The sequence below is a fragment of the Muntiacus reevesi genome, chromosome 3 (assembly GCF_963930625.1).
Source record: "Muntiacus reevesi chromosome 3, mMunRee1.1, whole genome shotgun sequence".
In the NCBI taxonomy this organism is placed as follows: Eukaryota; Metazoa; Chordata; class Mammalia; order Artiodactyla; family Cervidae; genus Muntiacus; species Muntiacus reevesi.
The window spans coordinates 144,408,527-144,434,885 of record NC_089251.1 but is presented as its reverse complement, the minus strand read 5'-3'; the positions used below and the strand labels follow the sequence as shown (position 1 = coordinate 144,434,885).

At 32.8% G+C, this 26,359-nt stretch overlaps 1 protein-coding gene across 4 annotated transcripts in view; it reads left to right on the top strand.

Moving 5' to 3' along the window:
- Positions 1-19,048, top strand: part of NBEAL1 (neurobeachin like 1) — a 146,276-nt gene extending 127,228 nt beyond the window's left edge. For all 4 annotated transcript variants that reach the window (XM_065930782.1, XM_065930781.1, XM_065930783.1 and 1 more), the window contains 9 exons: positions 3,770-3,859; positions 5,182-5,291; positions 5,736-5,908; positions 6,894-6,988; positions 10,229-10,345; positions 10,716-10,877; positions 11,920-12,068; positions 14,524-14,659; positions 17,543-19,048. In XM_065930782.1, the coding sequence (XP_065786854.1) occupies positions 3,770-3,859; positions 5,182-5,291; positions 5,736-5,908; positions 6,894-6,988; positions 10,229-10,345; positions 10,716-10,877; positions 11,920-12,068; positions 14,524-14,659; positions 17,543-17,644 (1,134 nt within the window). In that variant the 3' untranslated portion in view covers positions 17,645-19,048. The remainder of the gene's footprint in view (positions 1-3,769; positions 3,860-5,181; positions 5,292-5,735; positions 5,909-6,893; positions 6,989-10,228; positions 10,346-10,715; positions 10,878-11,919; positions 12,069-14,523; positions 14,660-17,542) is intronic.
- The last annotated feature ends 7,311 nt before the right edge of the window (positions 19,049-26,359 follow it).

Below are 26,359 nucleotides of genomic sequence, written 5' to 3'. Positions count from 1 at the left end.
TCCAAAATAGTAAATAATTCTTCACTTTTATGTTCTTAGAATTTTTTAAACAACCTTGTTGAACGCTTTTGTTTGCTGCTGAACTTTTTCTTCTGGCTTTCTGCCTTTTAGTTTCATATCTTCCTGAAGGAAACATAAGAAGGAAGGATAATTTGATTTAAATGCCTTCTTGTGTCAGTTGGGAAATAGAGGAAATCTAAAATAACTCTTAATTATAGTGTCTACTCATATATAAAACATGGCCCATGAGTCAACTTGTTAACTGCTAATATCAGAAGGAATAGTCAGTGAAGCAAGATAAGTAGTTAATGCAGTTCTTGAAAGAGTATGTTCAAATTCAAATGTTTAAATATACATATTGAGTTACAGTTGATCCTTGAACAACACATGGTTGAACAGTATAGTATAAGGGTATACTTATACATGGGTTTTTTTTCAATAGTAAGTACTAGAGATACTACATAATCTCTGGTTGGTTGAATTTGTAGGGCAAAACTGCAGATAAGGAAGAACTGCAGGTACAGAGGGCTGACTATAAATTATATATAATACATGGAGAGTTGGCATCCCTAACCCTTGAGTTGCTGAAGGGTCAGCTATTCTTTGAATAGTTCAGAATGTGAATGTGAAATGCGTTCATACCTATAAATGTGGTTAGAACAGATAATATTAACTCTTTTGAAAGAAGAAAAACGATAAAAAGGTATGAAGAATAGATTGAAGATGTACATAGAACGTGCAATAACTCTTATGCAACATAACAGAGGTTGGTAAATGTTTTCTTAAAGGGTCAGATAGTAAATATTTTGGGATTTGTACCTACATATAATTTGAAGGTGCTTAATGTCTTCCGTTAGTGAAATGGGACATGTTTTTGTGTTCCAGGGAAGCTCATTAGCGACTCAGCACCCAATACATTTACCGGGGGCTAGTCACTGAAGTACCCTCTGCCTCAGTTCAGTTCAGTTCAGTCGCTCAGTCATGTCCAACTCTTTGCGACCCCATGAATCACAGCACCACCAGACCTCCCTGTCCATCACCAGCTCCTGGAGTTTACTCAAACTCATGTCCATTGAGTCGGTGATGCCATCCAGCTATCTCATCCTCTGTTGTCCCCTTCTCCTCCTGCCCCCAATCCCTCCCAGCATCAGAGTCTTTTCCAATGAGTCAGCTCTTCGCATGAGGTGGCCAAAATATTGGAGTTTCAGCTTTAGCATCAGTCCTTCCAATGAACACCCAGGACTAATCTTTAGGATGGACTGGTTGGATCTCCTTGCAGTCCAAGGGACTCTCAAGAATCTTCTCCAACACCACAGTTCAAAAGTATCAATTCTTCAGCACTCAGCTTTCTTCACAGTCCAGCTCTCACATCATACGTGACCACTGGGAAAACCATAGCCTTGACCAGACAGACCTTTGTTGGCCAAGTAATGTCTCTGCCTTTTAATATGCTATCTGGGTTGGTCGTAACTTTCCTTCCAAGGAGTAAGCGTCTTTTAATTTCATGGCTGCAGTCACCATCTGCAGTGATTTTGGAGCCCAAAAAAATAAAGTCTGGCACTGTTTCCACTGTTTCCCCATCTGTTTCCCATGAGGTGATGGGACCAGATGCCATGATCTTAGTTTTCTGAATGTTGAGCTTTAAGCCTAATTTTTCACTCTCCTCTTTCACTTTCATCAAGAGGCTTTTTAGCTCCTCTTCACTTTCTGCCATAAGGGTGGTGTCATCTGCATGTCTGACATTATTGATATTTCTCCCGGCATTCTTGATTCCAACTTGTGCTTCTTCCAGTCAGCGTTTCTCATGATATACTCTGCATGTAAGTTAAATAAGCAGGGTGACAATATACAGCCTTGACGTACTCCTTTTCCTATTTGTAACCAATCTGTTTTTCCATGTCCAGTTCTAACGTTGCTTCCTGACCTGCATACAGGTTTCTTAAGAGGCAGGTCAGGTGGTCTGGTATTCCCATCTCTTTCAGTATTTTCCACAGTTTCTTGTGATCCACACAGTCAAAGGCTTTGGCATAGTCAATAAAGCAGAAATAGATGTTTTTCTGGAACTCTCTTGCTTTTTCAGTGATCCAGCACATGTTGGCAATTTGATCTGTGATTCCTCTGCCTTTTCTAAAACTTGCTTGCACATCTGGAAGTTCACGGTTCATGTATTGCTGAAGCCTGGCTTGGAGAATTTTGAACAGTACTTTACTAGCGTTCAAGATTAGTGCAATTGTGCAGTAGTTTGAGCATTCTTTGGGATTGCCTTTCTTTGTGATTGGAATGAAAAGTGACCTTTTCCAGTCCTGTGGCCACTGCTGAGTTTTCCAAATTTGCTGGCATATTGAATGCAGCACTTTCACAGCATCATCTTTTAGGATTTGAAATAGCTCAACTGGAATTCCATTACCTCCACTTCTGCCTAGCACATTCCAAATTCTAGACTCCCCAAAGAAAAGCAGGTATTTAGATGACTGTCTGCACAAACAGTCTAGACATAGTGAGCCACGTGCATCATTGAAGACAAGTTTTATATCTGTGTAAGGAAGTCTTTGCCTGCCAGGTTCCCTGATGCCAGCCGATGGCCAACCTTGCAAACAGCCTTCCAAAGGAGAGCAGTCTCAATTCTGATATGTTATCTTTTTACTATACATAGAGTATCCCATAAATTCCTGTTTGACCCCTAAATTGATGGACTTGTAAGACTATATTTATTATGTAATTCTGATAAGTATTTTCACTGTGTCTAATCACTTGGGGAATTTTTTCTTTTTCTTTTTTTCTACTTAGGGAATTTTTACAGTGTAATACATTCTGGGTTCTATCTGCAGTGCAGTGGCATTTGCCCCTCTCTGCACCCAAGTTACATATGGTAGCTTTCCTAGGGCCAGTAGGATAAAGAATGCAATTGATATCCTTGGGTACCAGTAATTGTTAATCCCTTTTCATCATCGTGTTTCCCACTCACTCATACAAAAAGAGAAGGCCTCTCTTAGATCTCTTCATAGGTATTAAAATGGTGAAGATAATTGATGTAGCAGTGAAAGCAAGAGCTTATTAAATGGATTCCTTCAGATATCATTTCCATTTATGCTTGTTGAAATGTCAGTCATCTTCTCTTGATTAATTCACAGTTTGAAGAGAAAAGATATATTCTAACTTCATATTGTTATAATTAATTATTTAGTTCAATTTATGAACTATTGTCACATCAAGAAACTTACTTCAAATCCTTAAAATAATGGTAATGTAGTAATGGTAATAATGTGATAAAATAATAAAATGATGTTTTCCAATGAGTGTCTTTATTTTCTGGTTCTTTTGTTGTGGCTCCTCAGGTAATGGAACAGATCTATTTTTTGAAAGATAAACCCAAAAGGGAAAGTCTATAATATATAATTAGTTTTTCCATTTCACTCATTTGAGTAATGTTTTCTTATAAAGTCTATATTTTCTACTTTATATTCATGTCAGTATGCATGGGAGAAAGAAAGATTTTAAATCATTGGCTGTTTTAGATGGTTGACACTCCTTGAAATCTGCATCCTTGTAGTGAAATACAAGAAGGTGATGGGTTTCAGAACTGTCAAGTATGCCATTATATAAAATTCCTTTCTTGTATTTTAAATTAACTGGTAATATGTTTTGGATAGATTAAAATGCTATATTATAGGGTTTATCTTTATTTAAAGAAATAGAAGTTTTCAATAATTTGTATCTAATAAAGATATAGAGGAACCAGCCACTAAAACCTCTGTCCTTTATTTTATAGGGAATTAGTGATGGTATTCCACTAGTAAAGGCAATTGTTCCCAAAAATCAGTCTCGTTCTTTTATGTCACAAGGAAGTCCTGAGTTACTGGTAAGTTGGTTTATACCTTTTTCACACTGCCATGTCTATATCAATTAGAACTTACTGAAAAAATTGAGAAAGTAAAATTTTTTTAAAGTCTTTTAAAAATTTAATAGAAAAGGGAATTCTGTAGCCATCCAGTGGTTGGTGCTTTATGCTTCCACTGCATGGGGGATGGGTTTCATCCCCAGTTGCCTGGTTGGAGAACCAAGATCCCACATGCTGCTGACATGACCAAAAAAAGAAAAAAAAGATAAAATTTTTATAGAATTAATTTGACCAAGTATAAAAAATATCTTTTATTTACATAGCTTTTAAGTAAGTAGTTCTGTAATTCTAAAGTTATTTTAGAATAATATATATGTGAAAATACCAGGAAATTTTGTATAAGAAAAGTATGCTATAGCATCTTATTAGATATTAAAATTTATCATAAAACAGTGAAGATGAGATATAATACAGAATTGGTAAAGGTCCGATCACCTGCAGGACATATTAGTGAGTATGTGAATTTTGTCATTTAATTCTCCTAACAATCCTGTGATATAGGCATGATTATTATTTCCCTTTTACAGATGAGGATTAACTCTCAGAAGTCACTTGCTCAGAGTCACAGAGCTAGCAAGTAAGGGATCTGGGACCCTAGCAAGTTGACCAAACATAGGTCTGTCTTATTTTATCACTTAGAGGTGATAAGAATTTGAGCATACACAGTGAACAGTAGAGATTCCAGAGTTAGACCTATTTTTCTAATTATGCTTATTGTGTGTTTGCTTAGATAAAACATCTTCAAAGATTAACAAAAATAATAAGTACTTTTTTTAAGTAGCAGAATTCTTAAGTTATCTGAATTTTTTTTTTTTTGGAAGTCTGTCACTTTTATCAAAGGGGAGTAAAACTTTCCATTTTTTAATGTAAATATTTACTATTACTGTCCCTCCTAAAAGGAGACCTCTTTAACAATTCTTCATAAATTCTGCTTACAATTTATGTTCTAAATGATAAGTATTTTATTTTTGTGGTAAGACTTGATCCTTAATTTCTTCTGACTGCCAACTAATAGATGCTAGTATTTGAGAACTTTTAAGGAAAATTATCTTACTAAAGGAGGATACATTGGGATAACTTTTTTTGTAATAGGGTAACAATGAGCTTTTTAACCATTTGAATTATTTTAAGACTTTTTTAATGAGTCTCATGTTTTAAGTACATAATCCTGCACTATTCCCTAAATGACAAATGCTAATAACATCATGTGGGCATTTAGTTATTTTGTGTTGCTTTCTTTAATCTTTTCATTTAAGGTTTGTCCTCATGTGTTTCTTTTCCAGATAACAGTAAGCATGAATTACATTATTGGAACCCATGGATGGCTGCCATATGACAGAAACATTTCTAATTACTTTACATTCATCAGGGATCAAACTGTGACAAATCCTAAGTAAGTAAATGGACATTTAAAACAAAACAGGTACCTTTAGTATCTTATTGCCAGGAAAAGCAAATAGATTAAAATTTCCAACTCCCAAGTTTCCTGTTCCTGACATCCTTTTATCTTGTCTTTATCCTTTGAGTCTATTTACAGAATTGACAGTCTTACTAAATTGGCTGTGAAAGTCAAGATTTAAATCTTTTTCACGCCTTCACCAATCCCACTTCCTTTACACTTAATCCTCGAGACTATGTTGTTATATATTTTTTTGTTTAATTAATTAATATTAATAAGATTAATGTGTTTTCTGAATGTATCATTTATTAATAGATATTTCAAATTGAACATTTGAACAGAAATATTTTTTATTTCTTTTGGGTGAGATTAAAAAATCATTGATATCAGTCTAAATGATCTTTTACAGAAGAGTCTAATATTTAATTGTGTTTACAGAACTCAGCGTAGTATGAATGGCCCTTTTGCTCCAGGGCTGGAGATCACTTCTAAGCTATTTATAGTATCACATGATGCGAAGTTGCTTTTTAGTGCTGGACACTGGGATAATAGCATTCAAGTGATGTCACTTACAAAAGGCAAACTTGTTTCACACAATATCAGACATATGGGTAAGCATTAACTCCCCTCACCCAAATTTTTGTTTTTGATTTCTAACCATAATAGTAGTATGTGCCTCTTATATTATAAAAGGCATGAATTTTACCTTTGAAATTGAGTGAACTTTTTGATAGAGTGTTATGAATATTCTTTAAGAGTGTCTAATGTATTTTGGGTATACTAAACATCATATAAATTAAATATAGCTTCACAGTATTGGAAAGATGCTAGGGTAAGTCTTTGAAAATATTGGTTGATAGAATAAGAATTTTATGACAAAATGGTAAAAAAAAATCTCTCATAGTTGAATAAGAAGTCACCTGTTCTATTACTTTGTTAGTGGTAAAGCATGAGAGAGGTAAAATTGTTGAATATAGTTTAATCTGGTGCTTCCTAATATCTCAATCTTTTCAACGTAAGGATAAATCATTGAGTAGATTTTTTTTCCCCAATAAAGCTGTTAAGAAAGGGAAATAGAGTCGGCTACTAATTCCATACCAGTGACTTCCAAGATGTTGCTTAGCTCAGGTGTTTTCAGTTTAGGAAAAATATATTTTATATTGTGAACTTACGGTGTAATATGTACTATTTTGGTTAGGGACACATATTCAGTAGGATTGTCGTTCCGGTAGTAGTAGCAGGTAAATGGAGATGAGAGAGTGAGGGACAGAGGAGAGTATCAAAGTAAGTTGGGATTCATTTAAAGCTACTTAAACTCATGCCAAGCTTCTGACAGGCATACCTTGCCTTATGTCTAGTCGCCACCCTCGAAGAAGGGTGGCCTCAGAGAAGACTCTCCTACGTGATTTGAGTGACATCCTTTCCTGTGTCACTCTTTCCCAGCGCTTTTCCAATGGCATCCCTACATTTCTCCCTGCTAGAGCAACTGAGTTAGTGGTAGTTTGAACATAACCTAAAATTGCCCCTGTATTTCTGTTCCAGTCGAACTATGCCATTTCATTTTCTTTTTTTTTTTTACATTCTTTTTTCTTACAGATATTGTGACTTGTTTAGCTACAGATTACTGTGGAATACATTTGATTTCTGGTTCCAGAGATACTACATGTATGATATGGCAGATTACCCAACAGGTAGTCACACATTTAAATAGTCTGGGTTTAGATCAGAAATTCTCCCTGGGGATACTACTGAGATGTCTTAATAGGCAATGACTTTTTCTCTGACATTGAATGATTATTTGAGCTCCTTTGCCCTCTTTTAACCCTCATTCTGTTCTGTCTTAATCACCACTTTTTTTCTACGTTTATTGTCCTGATTCATGACCTTATCTTGTATGACTTTCCAAAGATAGCTCCTTGTTAACTTCTTCTGGAAAAATGGTTATTTTTCTTGTCTTTGTTTACATAATATTCTTATTTTCCTTTCAAGTGGAAAAACTAGAAATTATAAAATTATAATTTTCATCAACCATGTTGAGTACTCTCATGATAATGTTGATGCAAGGAAGTGTCTTTCTCTTTATGGCTTCTGGATTTTCTTCCTTGCTTAGAAAAATAAACAGGCTTTCTCTCCAAATTTATGAAAATATCTAAAATATTTATTCTAATACTTTTCTTATTTTTTTACATTTCAGTCTTTAATCTATTTCTAAATTTTATATTATAGAATATTTAATATTATATGTATTATTTATATATACATTATATATATTATATAACAATATAGAGTATAAAAATACATGCTTTTATTTATTTATGAGTCAAAGGTCATTTATGCTAACACAAATGATTACCCACTGAATTGAATCTTTTTCTAGATTTTCCTTTCTTCTATATCTATTCTGTGTCAACATCAAAATGACTTTATTTTAGTAGTTTTAATATTTGGTAAGGCAAATCTCTCACTGTGTTTCCTTTATTAAAGATTCTCAGCTATTCTTTTATGAGTTTTTATTCATCCATATGAACTTTAAAAATATTTTAACTGTCCTCAAAAAATTTCATTTTAGTCTTAATGAAATTATATTTAATTTTTCTATTAATTTAGTGTGGATTGCTATTTTATAATTATTCATATCACAAAAGAGGAAATGTCTTTCTGTATTTGTTTCAGGTCTTTTTTTCAATGTCCTTTGGTAAAATTTTTAAATAATTTTTTTCCCCATTTAGGTCCTATACTTGTTATGTTTATTTTTAACTATCGTTTTTTATGACTGCTTCAGTGGAATTTTAAAAATCATTTTTATTTTTAACTGACTACTGCTAAAGAAGTTGTTGATTTCTATACAGTTATCTTGTACCTAATCAGTTTACCAAATCCTTTTGGTAACTAACTCAAAATTATTAGTATTTCTTGAATTTTCTGAAAATAGGTTAAATATACATTCATGTGATCTGAAAATAATGGTAATTTTCTTTACTTTTTTCCATATACTAATTGCTTCATTTCCTTACACTATTACATTGTTAGTGAATACAATAAAGCACAAAAATTATAGTGAGCATTCTTGTCATAATATCTGATTTTGATGAACTTGCCTTCACTGTTGTACCATTTGGTATACTGTTTGCTGTTAGGTTTCACTAGCTGTGGGTTTTGTGTGTATTTTTTTTATACTTCAGTAGTTACCTTCTTTCTTTTTTTGGGGGGGGTAACTTTTTAGTTTTAACAAAATTTCAATTTACAGAAAAGATATACAGGTAGTACAATTTTGCCTTTTGCCTTAGCATTCTCTCTCTATCTTTTTCCCCTATCTTATTTTTTTTTCCTGAATATTTTAAAAGCTGGAGACTTTATGTTCCTTTACACCTAAACATACCAGTGTGTATTTTCTAAGAACAAACACTTTCTTATATATAACCACAGTGCTGTTATCAAAACTGAAACACTGAACATTTATACAATACCTTTATCTGATCCACAGTCCATGTTCTAATTTTGTTAGTAGTCCTAATCATGTTCTTTTCAGCTATTTTTCCCAGTTTCCCTTCCTTTTTTAATGTGTAAGTTTTTCTTTTACTTTTTTAAAAAAATAATGTACTATGTTGGGAAATGTCCTAGTTTTGCACCATCCTTGAATTTCTATAATAAACCCATATACTTCATACTGTCATGTTATATTTTACAGCAAAATTTTCTTTGCTAGTACTTTATTTTTCTACTTATATGTGAAAGAAATCTGTTTTTGTTCTATCTTTGCATGTTTAGCATTGGGATATGGAACTTTTATAAAATGAATTTGGGAAGAGTCCATCTTCTTTAAATAATATAGGAATTATTTGACTTTTGAAAATTAGATGGAGTACAGTGAGCACTCAGACTGATAATCTTAGAGGAAGACAAATATAACCCAAGTAATAGAGTGTCAGTGAGAATTCATCTACATTGTGTAACAGAGGTAGAAAGTCTGAACATTTATCCATGGTAATTGTAAATCAAACACCATGGCAACTACTCAAGCATTTTGTATCATAGAAAGTACTGTACCAAACAAAGCATGCTACAAACAGATAAAGAAAATAACTCATATACAGAGAGATTGCCTGTAATAAGTTGTGCTATTAGAGGAATAGAATAATAATATTAACTGAATAAAATAGGACCTCAAAGATGAATTTATAAACTAGCATAATAAAATGAAAGGGAGATTGCAGAAGAATCAAACCGAGATTAAAATAAATACCATTATAATTATAAATAAACCCAAAGCAGAAAAAGCAAAGGACAAATTTAATGTGAGTGAAAAATCAAATTATTAGCATGGAAGAAAGATTTAAGGTAATCAAAGTAAATAGAAACAACAAAAGCAATTAGAAAAAGAATGATAGTTATAGAAATCAAAGACAAGTCAGCATAAAGATAATTGATGTCCCTGAAATGACTCCAATAAATAAAAAAGAAAGTATTCAGAGATGTAATAGAAAAGGTTTCTTTGAAGTAATGCATGCATGCTAAGTTGCTTCAGTCTTGTCCCACTCTGTGCGACCCCATGGACAGCAGCCCTCCAGGCTCCTCCGTCCACAGGATTCTCCAGGCAAGAATACTGGAGTGGGTTGCCATTTCCTTCTCCCCCAAAGGAAGAATAATTCTGTAAAGGGTGAACAATACACTTGTTAAAATTAATCCAAAGCAATCAACTTTGAAACTCTTCATATTATTAATATATTTTTGAGGTTGAAAAGATTGAGAACCATTTGAGAATCCAAGGAGAAACCCAAGAACAAGTACTTCTGAAAATAGACTTAGTGATAAGAGCTAGTTGCAGTGTTGGTTTGTGACTAGACAGTTAACATACAGTATAAGTTTTTTTTTTTTTTTTATAGAAAATAGTGTACAAGAGAGTGACCTTTGCTTCTCTGTGTTCATATTAGGGAGGTGTTCCCGTGGGCCTAGCATCCAAGCCCTTTCAGATTCTGTACGGACACTCTGATGAGGTGCTGAGTGTCGCCATCAGCACCGAGCTAGACATGGCAGCGTCAGGATCAAGGGTAAGACTGTACCTTTAAAAATACTGATTTTTTTTTATACAAATTCAGAAACAATATTTATGTCATATAGGAGAACTGGTGAAAGCATAGAAATGTTATGCTAAGTTTGTCCAGGACTTTGCAGAAGCAGAAGAATACAGCAAGAAAAAATTTAAAGAGACTGGATTCTATTTGTGGATTTTACAGGTTAAAAGAAGGCCATTTTATGAAATAAAATACCATTTGAAATTTCAAGATTGGAATTTTTCCTAAAGTACATGTATTATTCCTTCATGGAATAATCATTTTCTCAGGTCCTTTCCCATATTTCTTTCTCTTGCTCAGTTTTTTTCTTTTTCTGTTTTTATTTTCTAATATTTTCTGTGTGTAGGATGGCACTGTGATTATACATACCATTCAGAAGGGTCAGTACATGCGGACTTTACGACCGCCTTGTGAGAGTTCTCTGCACCTGACCATTCCCAATTTGGCTGTGTCTTGGGAAGGACATGTTGTCATCTACTCCAGCATTGAAGAAAGTACCACTCTCAAGGTATATAACACTTTCATGCAGTATGGCTAGACCATTAATGACATTGGTTTCTCCTTTCCACATTGTATACATTGTGTACATATGGGGCATTCTGAAGTAGGAAAGAGCTGCTGCTGCTGACTAAGTCGCTTCAGTCGTGTCCGACTCTGCGCGACCCCATAGACGGCAGCCCACCAGGCTCCGCCGTCCCTGGGATTCTCCAGGCAAGAACACTGGAGTGGGTTGCCATTTCCTTCTCCAATGCATGAAAGTGAAAAGTGAAAGTGAAGTCACTCAGTCGTGTCCAACTCTTGCGACCCCATGGACTGCAGCCCATCAGGCTTCTCCATCCATGGGATTTTCCAGGCAAGAGTACTGGAGTGGGTTGCCATTGCCTTCTCCGAAGGAAAGAGCACAGTATTCTGAAAAGAATATTTTCCTTCCATCATGCAATTTGTTCATTCCCTGTCACAATATTAGCCTCATTTTTTATTTTGTTTTAGGGTTTTTTATAGGCTTTGGAGAAGGAGATGGCAACCCATTCCAGTACTCTTGCCTGGGAAATCCCATGGAGAGAGGAGCCTGTTGGGCTACAGTCCATGGGGTCCCAAAGAGTTGGACACAACTGAGCAACTAACACTAACTAGCACTATAGGCCTATAGGATTTCAAAAATAATTTCTAATTGTGTGGCAGTTCATAAGCTTAGATGGAAATTATTCTTTTTGCACAAGGCAGGGTATAAATAAACCATGAGTTTTATATGTTTATTTCATTTCAGTGATAAAGCTTTTTAAAAATTATGAGAACTTTTTTTTTAATTATGAGAACTTTTAAAAATTATTTTGGAGGGGTGAGAGTTCTTGTTTAATATTTATTTACTTAGCAATCTGATTGAAGTCACTTTAACAATATTGTCTACATACTTTCTCTTTAAGTATACCATATGTTTTTTTCCAGAATTTTAAACCCAGTCATCATTCTGTTATTAGTCATAGTTTTAATTAACAATTCTGAAACTCAGTTTTAATTTGAGATTATTAAGTTTTCTTTAATCTTTGCAGGATAAGAATGCATTACATTTGTTTTCTGTAAATGGCAAGCATCTAGGGTCCCAAGTCCTGAAGGAACAAATATCAGATATATGTATAATTGGAGAGCATATTGTCACAGGCAGCTTACAAGGATTCCTGTCCATAAGAGATCTCCACAGGTAAATAATAAGAATTATTGAAGTATCACTTAGGAAAAGGCAGTAGTATTTTCAGAGAATAAAATCTGTAATCTAAGATTTCTAATCTTTTTATCATTTATTATGAACATTTTTTTTGGTAACTATAAAAAAATTGGGGAAGCTAAATTATTTCTGGATTAGTAGATAAAATTTATATGTACATTTTAAACATGTAGAAAATTTTTATGTTGTATACATTTTACCACAATTACAACAATTTTTTTAAATAACCAAAAAAAAAAACCTAATTTTCAAAGTGCCAGGCCTGCATTATGGATTTGGGAATATGTCCAACTATAGCTTCAATTTTTATAAAATAAGCTGGGTTGGGTTTTTTTTTAATTGAAGGAAAATTGCTTTACAGTGTCGTGTTGGTTCCTGCTGTACAAGGTGAATCAGTCGTAATTATACATACGGTCCCCTCGACTTGAGCCTCCCTCCCCCACTTCAGCCCAGCCCTCTAGGTTATCGGGGTGCCATGCTGACTCCCTCTGTGATATAGTGAGTTTCCACTGGCCATCTGTTTTACACATGACCAGATATATATCTTTGCTCCTTTCTCAATTTCTCCCACCCGCTGCTTCCCCTGCTGTGTCCACAAGTTCATTCTCTACATCTTCATCTCCATTCTTTCTCTGAAAATAGTTTCATCAGTACTATCTTTCTAGATATCATATATATATATACACACATACTCCAGTGTTCTTGCCTGGAGAATCCCAGGGATGGGGTCGCACAGAGTTGGACACTACTGAAGTGACTTAGCAGTAACAGCACACGTTAATATATGATATTTGTTTTTCTCTTTCTCACTTCATTCTGTATAACAGACTCTAGGTTCATCCACCTCACTGTTACTGACTCAGATGTATTCTTTTTTATGACTGAGTAATGTTCCATTGTGTATATGTACCATATCTTCTGTATCCATTCATCTGCCGATGTACAGTTATTTACGTTGCCTCCACGTCTTGGCTATTGTCAATAGTGTTGCAGTGAACACTTGGGTACATGTCTTTCAGAATTGTGATTTGCTCAGGGTATATGCCCATTAGTAGGATTGCTGGGTCAAATGGTGAATTTATTTCTAGTTTTTTAAGGAATCTCCATACTGTTCTCCATAATGGCCATATCATTTTACATTCCCACCAGCAGTGCAGGAGGGTTCCCTTTTCTCCACATCCTCTCCAGCATTTATTGTTTGTAGATTTTTTGGTGGTGGCCATTCTGACTGTATGAAGTAATACCTCATTATAGTTTTGACTTGCATTTCTCTAATGATGAGCAGTGTTGAGCATCTTTTCATGTGTTTATTGACCATCACTATGTCTTCTTTGCAGAGATTGTCTGTTTAGATCTTCTGCTCATTTTTTTGTTTGAGTTGTTTGTAAAGTTGGGTTTAAAATATTTTTTTCAGTTGTAATCAAAGTCTTTTTCAGGCTAAAGTCTTTTTCATGAACATCTGTTCATGTTATGTATATGTGTGTTTAAAATTGGTGAAAGTCTTTTGTTATTTAACCTAGTGAAGGAAAAAATCTTTGTAAAGTAAATATGTTTTTAAGTTTGGTGTTCTTTATGTTTAACAACTTATATTCACAAAGCACTGTTTTCCCTTGCATGCCCAAATACATCCTTTTCTTTTCTTCTCTTTTAAACAACTTACTGTGACTTATTTATATGCCTCATAGTATCTTGGCCCCTCCCTAAACCCTTTCTTCTTAATAGTTTCCTGATCCAGAGTATTCTCTTACTGCCTTCATATCAAAATCACTTCTGTATCAATATCACTTTTGATTTTTATATTTTCCTTCTCATTTTTGTCATTCTTTCCCATGTGGTAGAGCATTAAGTCTACATTTCAATAATATCTGTCCAACATTTTGTATTACAACCCTGATTTTGGGTTATTGTTAGGAGAATCCCAAATTAGAAAAAATTAATGGAATCTTTTAGCAAGTTAGTCTAGAGCATAGTGTATACATCTAAAATTCTTCATTCTCTGATCATAAAAGCTGTGAGCATTTTTCATAATGGCATGTTACAATTTATACCACATCATATTTTAAAATATATATTGCATCCTTTATGACAAAACAAATATACCAATTTTATTGACCTTATTCCCCACCAGCACATACTCTTTGGGCTTTTACCCTTTTGTTTATCCAACTTTCATTTGTTAATCATTTCGCGAGAGCACATATAAATGGTTAGAGGGCAAACAGATGTTGGAAATAGAGAAAAAGTGTATTAAGTATTTTGAGTAATGCTATAAATGTCGGCTCTTTTGTCACTCAGGTTTTCTGAACTTAAGTTCCCACATTTATAAAATTAGAATGTATAATTAGATGACTATTAAGTTATCTTCCACTTATAAAGTTCTATGAATCCATTGTATATCTGTGTAATTATATGTTTTTTATTTCTCTTCTAGTTTGAATCTCAGCATCAACCCATTAGCCATGCGATCGCCTATCCACTGTGTTTGTGTAACCAAAGAATATAGCCATATTCTTGTAGGATTAGAAGATGGCAAATTGATTGTAGTGGGTGTTGGCAAACCAGCTGAGGTAAAACCTAGCATCACGGATTTAGTTTCCCGTACTTTTGGGGATTCCCTTGGTTCTTCTTTAATCCAGCTGAATCAGATGTCTCCATTATGGATAAACAAACTGAAAAACAAATTTGATTTTTCAAGAGTGATAGTTTTTTTTTTTCCATTTATTTTTATTAGTTGGAGGCTAATTACTTTACAGTATTGTAGTGGTTTTTGTCATACATTGACATGAATCAGCCATGGATTTACATGTGTTCCCCATCCCGATCCCCCCTCCCGCCTCCCTCCCCATCCCGTCCCTCTGGGTCTTCCCAGTGCACCAGCCCCGAGCACTTGTCTCATGCATCCAACCTGGGCTGGTGATCTGTTTCACCCTTGATAGTATACCTATTTCAATGCTGTTAAGAGTTATAGTTATTATATTATTGAAATCACATGTTTAGCAGTTTTTATCTATAACTCTAGATGAGTAAGAAAGTTCTTTTATTCTGTCTTTCCAAATCTAGATTTAAAACCACACACTTGCATTTTTAATACATATAAAAGCATTTATAAAAAATGAAATATAGACTAAGCATCAAAACAATTTACTTTATTATTCTTTGGTAAATTTGGCCATGCTGTGTGGCTTGCAGGATCTTAGTTCCCTGAACAGGGATCCCACTTGATCCCTGGCAGTGAAAGCACTGAGCCCTAGACACTGGACTACAAGGGGATATTCTAATTTCAGCAGATATTCAGCATGATTGTATATCAGTTGTACTTTTGTAAAGTGGCTTCCTGGTTTTTACTTGGAACTACAAATATCCCCATATAATGTGCTAATTCTCAGTGAGTTTGCTATAGTTCCTATAAGTTTATTTGCCAGTGGCTTATTAATTACTGAATATTCAGATATCATAAATCTAAGATTATTCCTAAGAAAACTTAGTGACTGTACTCCAAGTAACCTAGTGATTCTTTTTTTTTTCTACTGATTCTTTTAGAAAATTTATTTTATTACATAGACTCATATTTAAGCATTATAAATTTTTATTGATATCATGGGTCTTTTCTGAGAAATCTAAAATATGACATCTATGGGGATTATTTCAAGAGAAGACATTATTGAATAATATACTGTCACTGGTTATAATAAATCCATTACAGATCATATGAACCTCTTTGCCAGATACTTTCTTCCAGGATATTAATAAAAGAGGTCATAATAAAGTGACTATAACATTTAGTTGCAGGTCTAATGGTTCCCCAAATAATGTCAGCATGTCTATATTTCAGTATTTCACTTACATTTAAAACATTATACACATTTTTACATTCAGTAATAGAGTTTCTTGATTAATGTACTTCCCAAGTAATGATTTCCCTCCTGTCCTTTGCTAATGTGATGATTACTTGAGAACTCTGCTCAGATATTACTCTTTGAGTATGTTTATTTTCACTTTCTGTAGTTTACTCAAATGCCTTTAAATCTGCCCGTCCTCCAACTCAGGTAATTTGTTAGCTTATGATTTTACTGAGGTTTTAAAAAATGAAATGCCCTTGTGCACACACATTTAAAAAAATTAACTGGAAAAAAAATACCTAAATAGCTTCATTTCATAGGCCTAAGAAGTCAATGTTCTGTATTATTTACCAAATAAGGTTTTGGCCCTCACTGAAAGATTTATGTAGTCTACAACAATAGAATTTGAATTGTGTGTAGATTTTGATTAAAAGTATTTTTTATCTGTTTTTACATCTTTGTGAAATTCATCTCCCATTAGCTGAATTATGGATCTACTTTAGTAAATAATATAACTGAATACTTAAAGAATTCTGCATAATTAAAATATAATGTTATGTGACATTTTATATAATTTTATGTAGAAATTAAATAGATCAATAGTTATGAAGAATTCTATTTCAACATCTATTTTTATCTAAAAGTAAAAAATGTTGGTTAATATTATTTTTAAATCATGTATTAGTTTTATACGTTATGCTGTCATACAGAATCCATATTTGTAAATTAGATGTTAAAGTGGAACTAGATGAATAGAAATAATGGTTTTGAAAATACGTCTGGAAATGAAAATGCAAAGCAAACATGCCAAAATGTCTTTGCTTGAGGCCTGTCTTTTATCACTAATGAATGGACCCTAGAAAAGTAACCATTAAAAAAGGGTAGCATATAAAGCACCATTAAAAAGTAGATTGCTCTTGGGAAAGTAATTCCAACAAATCATATGGTTAGATAGAGAAATGTTATACTTTCAGAGGGGCATTAACCCACTGATTCAGTTAATTTTGATTAATAATTGTTATATTCCAAGAAGTGTGCTAAGTGGTAAAAAATTTAATGGTAGAAAAATGTGATTCTCACTTTAAAAGAACTTATGCTGTTCTTATTTTCCAAATTACTTTTTATCATTCTATTGATAAAGAATTTTTAAATTTCTTAGATCAAACTATTTAAAAATTACTTTCTTTTCATCAAAATATTATTTTGCTTTCTTCTTATGATTATGATTGTCATTAATAGTACTGTAATTAGGAGAAAAATCCTCAAAGCTATGTGTCTTATTAGCAAAATTAAGTATAATTTGAGATTATTTTAATGAAGTGAAATGTAGTTTTATAAATATATAATGTAAAGGAGTCTTGTAATTTTTATATAACTGGCACATTTAATTTAAAAATTTATACATTGGTATTTGATCTTTCTCAACTAAAAGTGTAGAAAAGCCTTTCTTTAATTATTATTAATTAAGAATCATTAAAATGTTAATGATTCTGCTAACCAAACCTATTTATTTTATACTCTAAAAAATCATTGTCTTATATATTAATTTCATTTATTTTTTTTCATACTTAATAACATCTATTCTTAATTTCTCTGGATTACTTTAAACAGATGCGCTCAGGTCAGCTTTCTCGAAAATTGTGGGGATCTAGCAAACGGCTCAGCCAGATCTCAGCTGGAGAAACTGAATATAATACTCAAGATTCCAAGTGATTGTTATTTCTATCTTCTGTCATGGATAACTGAAATTTGATTTATCACTTTGTCACTTTAACCACATCTCTCAACTATCTCAAATGCTTCAGGTCTGTTATCCCTGAAAATTATTCAGGGTTTACCAAAATTTGATATGGCATATGTAAAAATTTAGTCATAGGTATTACTGTTATCCACTTAAAAATTTTCTAGTTAACATCATTGAATCTATCTTATTAATTCTTAGTCTACACTAAGATGAATTTGAGAAAAGACATTTGATTAGATTTAGTGGTTTATTCCTAAGGATAATTAGATCTTTTTTAAAAAATAAACTTCTAAAAATGAAGAAGTTAGATTCAGCTCACTTATTCTAAACAGCAAAGGTTGTACTTCTAATAAAAGAGTAGATAGAGATAATGGGACAGTTGAGAGATATGGCTTTTAATACATTCTTTAGTTATTCATTCTATTTACTGACCACCATATTTAAAAATACAATTTATTTATGGAACTTCTGATCAGAGGTAATATTTGAAAAGCATCTGTTGCATACTTGTATTTTTGAAACTGGTACATTGGCTCATCCCACTACTACTTAGCATATTACTAATGAGAATGTATTGCAACATATTATCATCCTTAAATAATAAAGGTTGAGTAGGAATAAAAGAAATTAGAGATACATTTTACAGATATATTTCACTAGTAGTAGAGTTAAGGAAAAATGCTAATTATGATTTTGACATTTGGGTCCTGTATAGCATTTGCAGCTCAATTTATATATGCAGAGTACAAAATTTCTTGGCTTTTTCTTTATTAAACACTATGTTTTCCCTCAATAATTTTTGGAGTTAGAAATGATACTCAAATAATTATGTTTTTACTTATTTCATATGATTGATGGACTGAAAAGATATGCATAACTTAGTCATTCAGATATAGTAATTTAAAAAAATACACATTTCTGTTTCATGTTATGTATAATTTAGGATTACAATTAATTTTATTATACATCGCTAGGTGTTACATTATGCTTTGTTGTTCTAGATTTTAAAGTACTGATAGATTTATTTTAGAATTCAAAGAGATTGTTAAACCTTGTACTTTTGTAAGGTCATGTTTTGAGTAGGGTCAGAAAGCTTTTACAACTATTTGAGTGTCCTTAATCTGAGATTCCACAGGTTTTGAGAGAATTTATGAATCCCTTCAAATTGTGAGGAAATTCTGTTTGTTAGCTGCCTTTTTTTCCCCTAGGAATGGATGGTTGAGTAGCTTTCTAAACGGGGTCTGTGAAAAAAAGAGGAGGGAAAAAAAGACTTTTTACAACGATACCTTTTAAAATAATAATATTCTTTCTTTATTCCACAAACCTTAGAATTCCTTATATCCAGTTGTCTTCTCAATTGAATCTTTGAAAACTTTTTCCTTTGCAGTCCTCTCCTGTTGCCTGTTGCCCACAGTTGTCAATACCCCTTTCTTTATAATCCTATGAGAGAGTAAAAAAATATGAGAAGTGAAGGATTCTGTAATAGGGAAACTATTTGATATATTCGATCAGCTTGTATAAGAGCTAGCAAAAAGTTGTAGAAGAATATTCTTTCCAGTCATTTAAAATCCTCTCTTTTATCAGTAGAAAACTTATATATTTTTAAGTGAATATTTAATTTAATGAATGTGATTTAAGTGAATCACACTGAAATAAACTGATGCAGCATAAAGTAGAACATCTGTGAATGTGAAGGTTTCCTTTTTTTGAGGACTTCAGTAATTTGTGGTAAAAATGCCTCAAAACAAGTCAGTAGAGATAATTAAGATATATTAAGATTAATTTCTTCTATTAGTTTTTTCATTCTTATAATTTAATTCATTCTTATAAAGTATTTCATTCTTATAAAATATTCATCAATATTTTAATTTTTCATCTTATAAAATGTAGGTTATCCTCCAAAACCTATTTTGTAGGTTTGCAGTCAAGAGAATCAAAATGATTGATATTTGGTATTTTAAATGTTGAAGTTTTTAAAAAAATGTTTCTAAATCGAAACTTTGGAAATGTTTCTTTTGCCTATTTAATCTAGAGATTTTGGTATAAGGATGCCTTCTTTATTTTTAAGGTTATTTAATACTGGTTTTGGAAGTTATTTTGGAAATTATTGGCTTTGGAAGTTACAGAAAAGTTTGACTTAGATTATTAGGGGGAAATTCCTAAATTTTTGGTACTTTGCTACTGTTTGGATGGAGTAACTGAACAAGCAGGGTTCATTTTATAGCACAAACATGAAGGAGCTTTGTTCACAGTAGATCTTCTATCTAGAACAATAGTAAGTGTTCAGAGCAGTAAAATTCATCCTTACATTTTCCAAAAAGTGAAAACCAAAATCTCAAAATTTTGAGAAAAGTCTTTGAGAATAGACTAGAAGAATGGAACTTAAAGTTTATTAAATAAGCAAATATAGTAGTAGCTTTGGCTGAATAGGGCTTCCCTGGTGGCTCAGATGGTAAAGAATCTGCCTGCAATGCAGGAGACCTCGGTTCGATCCCTGGGTTGGGAAGATCTCCTCGAGAAGGGAAAGGCTACCTATTCCAGTATTCTGGCCTGGAGAATTCCACGGACCGTACAATCCATGGAGTCGCAACGAGTCCGACTTGACTAAGCGACTTTCACTTTTGGCTGAGTAATTCCTCTTTTAAACAGTGTAGACCACTGAATTAAAAATTGCTAGGTAAAATCACTGAAAAGATACACTTTGAGGGATTCTGGTGTATTTAGATGTTATCCATACAAATTAGTTCTGTATTGTATAATGGGAGAGATGAATAGTATCATTTGTGCAGTAACAGGTGAACATTTTAGATGATGAATATAATATTTCAACTTAGCTGTTATATGAAATGTGTTGTCTTTGAAAAACTTTTCTTCTGCTTTTGTTTTCTTGACACAAATAAAATCTCTGCATCCTGATGATGCGGACTGATTTATAGTAAGATAATGATTTTATTTTTAGAAAGTGAGGTCAAGTATTAAAATATATAATACAGGTACTACTCACTTAGAGAAAAAAAAGCTTTGTAAGATTTTTTTCAACTCTTCCCAAACAGTATTCTGTCATTACTTAGATAAAGTTGGAGGAGAGAAGGAAAAAATAGAGCAGGGCATGAATGAGCTTGACCAGTTGTTTTAAAGTCTTATAGGCCTGTGAAGCTCGTCATTTATGAATCAATTTCTATTAATTTCCTTTAGTCACAGTGCTTTTTCAGGTCACATCCTTTTGTAAAAGAGAAAATGTCAAGTATTCACTTGTCATTAACAAAGAACAACAGTGAGGCTTCCTCTTTTCTCTGTGTTAAGGTGTATAAAAATTATCCTTTAAGAACTAGTATTGAAAATCACTTTTATGCTTCTGAAGGAGTAAATGTGCCCTCATAATTAATTAGAATTTAGATTTGAAAGTTGAATCTTAATCAAATATTTTTTGTATTTTGCTTAAATAGAAGTAGATAGAGGAAATTAACTTGAATACCCTATTTTTATTTAATGATGACACCATGACATGGCCTTTGCCTTTAAGTATATTTTATATTGTTATTATTAAAGGAATCACTAATGGAAATCTCTTAATTGAATTTAAAGAGCCAGCACTCCTTTTATATATTTATATTTATAAAGTGAATAGCATTGTCTTTATCACCTTTCCAATGAAAAGATGCAAGTACATGGCCTATTTAAATATAAATATTAAATAATATCATGTAACATGTAATATCATGTGCGGGTGTATATATATGAAGGTTGGTCTCTTCAAATACATCATTAAATATGTCATCCATAAATAAATTCTTAAACCTATCTTTAGGATATAGTTTTTCACTGATTTAAGAAATGAAATACATTTTTTTTTCTAAATCTAATCTGTTGTTATCAGGCAGACTCATAGCTTGTCCTAACTCCCGTTTCTCTGATCAACTCTGTCCTTTCCCAGGAAGTGACTAGTCTTCAACGTTTTTATCACTCTAAGCAAATACTGTTCTTAATATTCTTTTAGCTTTATTTATTTATCATGCATACATTTGATTTGCTTTTAAACTTGATCATCCAGAACACTGTCCTAGAGAGTTTTCCCATATGAGAGTTCTTGTTGTCATCATTTCAGTATTATTGAAATGATCCGTCATCATTTCAATATTATTAAAATGTGGGCCACAGCCTTATTTATTTAATTTGAATCTAGCATTTTTCAAGTCCATTGTTTCTTAACTGAGATTACAGGTAGACGTCTCTGTGAAGTTTTATAAATATACAGAAGTTTAGGCACTACTCTGGATATTTTGAACCTCTTGATATTCTTGGTATTAAAAAACTATGTCTCAGGGTTATTAAATCAAAATATTTTCTGCTATAGAAATTATATCCATTCATTTTTTATAAATCAGATCCGGTATTCACAGGCTTATTTGAAAGTAGGTGTGATCATTATCCTTGAAGACATTTTTTTCTAAAATTTGCTTGGAATGGCTTTCTTATCTTTGTCTTACATGCCACAGTAACAATGAAATTTCCTTTTCAGTTTGCATTATTCTTATCATAAACCTCTTCAAACCTGTCATATTTGGAAATTGTAACTAATATCTGTCTTCAGAAAAGTGTTTGCTTGTGTTAGTTCCTAGTGACTATCAGTGAATATTTTGCATATCTGAATTAGGTAATATTTTTAAGTGTTAATAAAATCATGAGTAACTAAATGCTAGATTTAAAACATTGACTTAGATCTCTTAAAGCTATGAAGCTAGTAATCAAGTTTTCCTAATTAAAAGCATTGACTTAAATTCCCTAAGCACTTCTGAAGACTTTTGTAGGTGTAGCCTCCGTATGGAAGTACTCCTTAATTTTTCATATGAGAAGTCCTAGTATTAAGAAAAAATAGAGCATTAACATTTAAGATATTTCAGCATGTATTGAGAATAATTAATTTTCTGCATTAAAAACATAGGGCCATCTTAAAAAAAAATAAAACATAGGGCCATCTTAGATTACAAAAATTATGATATTCATCAGTATAAGAAACTGCTTTTCTGATACATTGTAGTAATTCATCAGATACATCTTCTTAGATTATCTCACTGACATTTGTCACATGTGGGTGATTTCTAAAGACACTGTAGGATTTAGACCTATAAAGCTAATGGCTTTAGTGAAAAAAGCAGAGATAAAGTTGTATTTACTTTTGTCTTAATGCCTTTAATCTTATGAATTAAAAATTCAAAGGAAAAGAACAAGTAGAAAGTCACTTGGTCAACATTTGTTTTCCTTGATTTAATTTTAATGTTTCCTTGGAAACTTATTTTGCAAATATTACCATAATAATGACAATACCACAGTATTGTCATTGAAAAGGTTACCCATTCTTTTTTTTAAAAAATTCCCGTTCATTTTTCAAAGTTGACTGCTAGAGGACTTTTCAGTATGTGTGTGTGTGTGTTTTCACTTAAAATGGCTGTCTCATTATTTAAAATTTATAACTATTTTTGAGTATATAAACTGATTAGCTATTTATAATACTATTACAGTACAGCATTGTAATTTGAGAAAGAAAACAAGTTAGGATTTAGGTGGGATTGAAAAATAAAATTATATTTTACTGATTAAAATATAAACTTTTTAAAAAGTCTTATTCCAGTGGACCTTTTAAAATTTATTTTTGTAATAATATATTGTACTTAATATGTATAAAATTAGAGGCTTTCTGGTAGCCAGTATTCCAAATAAATAGCTAATATTCAAATGCTATTTTTGTTGTTCCTTATCTTGGAAACATTTTCCCACAATATCTAAGCAATGTGTTTTAAGATTTACTGGACTCAATCTACAGATTCAACAAATATTCCTCTTGCATTTTGGAGGAAAAAAGCTTATCTATGATAAACATTTTTCTCTTTAGAATGCTAAAATTATATTAATCAATAAACAATTTAGACAGTAGTTCTGGTAAGGCGATGTCAGTTGTCAGATTTAATTGAAAAAATGTAAGCCCCTTAGTTTCTTATATAGGTGTTAAATGGAATAATTTTATTTCTTTGGGATTTTAACTTTTTCATGAATAATTTTCAAAATATTTAACTACAATAGTTTCTACATTTCTTCCAAAATTATGGCATATTTCAGTACATCTTACTGTTAAAGATCTTTTATACTTTTTATTATTTTTCCTATTGTACTTTTTACTGGTCTCTCCAATTCTTAAATACCATCACCAAAAAGTTTTTGTGGCTACTGTTTTACAGTTAGCTTTACAGAAAACCATATGGCTGGTCTGTTCTCTTCGGAAATTCCTAATGGGTATTGCTTTCCTTCCCCCAACTGTTTGCTTTTATATAGACTTGGAGCAAAAATATTAGCAAAAAGTAATCATCTAACCAGTCATTTTCTGTCAGGTTCAGTGCTATAAAAAGTGAATTACACTAAGATTGAAAAATATTGAACACATGTGATTTGGCCTCTTACGTCAATCTTTCTGGGATCCAGATTAAATAGGAGTATTTCAGTGTTATCATAGAGGTGACAGTGATTTGAATGTGTGTGTGTGTGTGTATACATATATATATATATATGTATACACACACACATATATATGCACATAGTCAATTCAGAGGAGGATAGCTAAAAATTCGGAATTACTTGTTTAAAAGAGTACTTGCAAATTGTGCTGCTACTTAAATATTTAAGGAATTCAAAAATTTAAGTATTTATCATAATGTGTTCCTTCTCATTTGTTCTACTGGAATTGACCATTAAAAAGAGAATATTAAGCCTTATTTATATCTAATTATTGACTGTGCAAACTGTGACTCAATGAATACTTGTATGCCAAAAAAAAAAAAAGGTTTTAAAGTTGAGATAGTTTTAGACTTAATAAAGATGTGTAAATAATTTTTATTAGTATTATTATAATGAAGTTACTGTTAATTTGGTGCAATACATTCTTCCCTTTCTCATCCTTTTAAAATTAAATATATAAGATGTATGTTTTGTTTTGTTACATTGAATGTTTTAAAATTTTTCAGTGTGTGTATATGAGCTAATGTTTGTTTCTGTATAGCACGATTGAAGATAATTGAAAAATTTGCACATTTTTTAGTCATTTGGAAATTTGTATTCTAACAGTTTTTAAGAATATGCATTTATTTTGTAAATAATAAATTAGCTTTGTATATGAAAATGGGTTTGAATCAAATAAAAAAGTGATGTTACTTTCTTCAGCTCATTTGTAATTCTCAATTTATATAGTCTGATTAGAACTTAACATTAGCTAAACTATTTGAACTTAGCAAATTATAGACCTAAATGCAAAGCCCGTAACTATCAACTTACAGATGAACCTAAAAGAATGCACTTCACAGTCTTCTGTCACAGCTGAAGAATTTGTTTTGGAAAGCTGAATCTTTAATAATGGGCTGCAAACAAACCTTCCTGACCTTTGCCCTAGAGGGGAAACATACTGATGAGTAAGCAGACCTGCCTTCTAGTCCAGAAGAAGACTGTCTCTGCCTTCCAAGGTGGTCTGCTGTACAGATGTCCTTGAAAAGACATGTCCAGAACAGAATGTCAGTTTAGACCTTGCTCTAAACAGACTCAGTTTCCCAACAGTACCTATCGTCCACTAAGTCTTGTCAGACCACCATGTCTTAAGGACCATAGGGAAGAGGGAAGCTGCCTGAGCAAGGATCCCAGATCTCCAAAGTCTCCACCACTGTTGCACCAGTGCCCCTTCCTCAGCTAACACATTGGTTTACAAGTCATCTTGTATGAGTAGATAAGAAGAGAAAAAAGACCAAGCTGCATTTACAGAGGGGATGGCTCAGAATGTGAGTAAAGACAAAAATGGATAGCAGGTGAGTCGAAGCCTTACTTAATGGGTGGTCTTGAAAAACGATGGCAAGGGAAAACCATCTTGGTGAGCAGATCTTTAGTGGTACACCATGTCATTTTCTTTGAGTGGAAAGAAGGGGCCCAAGGTGAGAATACAGATGGGAATCATGGGCCATGATGAAAGGCCTGGCCAGCTGATGAGAGGCATAAATGGAAAAAGATTCTTAAGATTGGGGACACGAAGGTGTCAGATACAAGTGTGTAGATGGACATACGGGATTAGGAAAGAAGCATGAAAGTCTTTGAGTCAAATATTAGCACTCATCAGGAGCATCCACCATGAAAGAGGCATTAAGCAATCAAGTGGACCAAACAAGCAATTCAGGTGGCCCCTGCATTGGCCATTCTAGGGCTGGTACAATGGGGAGGTACATGAATAAAGTGGCCACAATGGCAGAAATGGAGACTATCCATGGGCTTAATAGGATGAACCCTCCACTTCTCAAGGCTGGTCTAGCTATTGCCACCAATGAATGTCCAGATTACTAACAATGAAGATAAATGCTTAGTGCCCAAGCACTCCTCATTCCTCAATGGGCCACATGCTGGCAAGTTACCTATTTTGGGCCCCTTCCATTCTGGAAGGGCTAGAAGCTCATTCTTATAGGAATAGGCATGTATTTCATGTACATGGTTTGCCTTTTATGTCTGTAGGGCCTTAGCCAGCACTACTCTCTTAAGGACAGTGGAGTATTTGATTCATTGGCAGTGGATTCCACATAACATGACCTTAGATCATAGGACCCACTTTACAGGAAATAAGTGCTGGAGGGAGCCCATGACAAGGGGATCACTAGTCATATCAT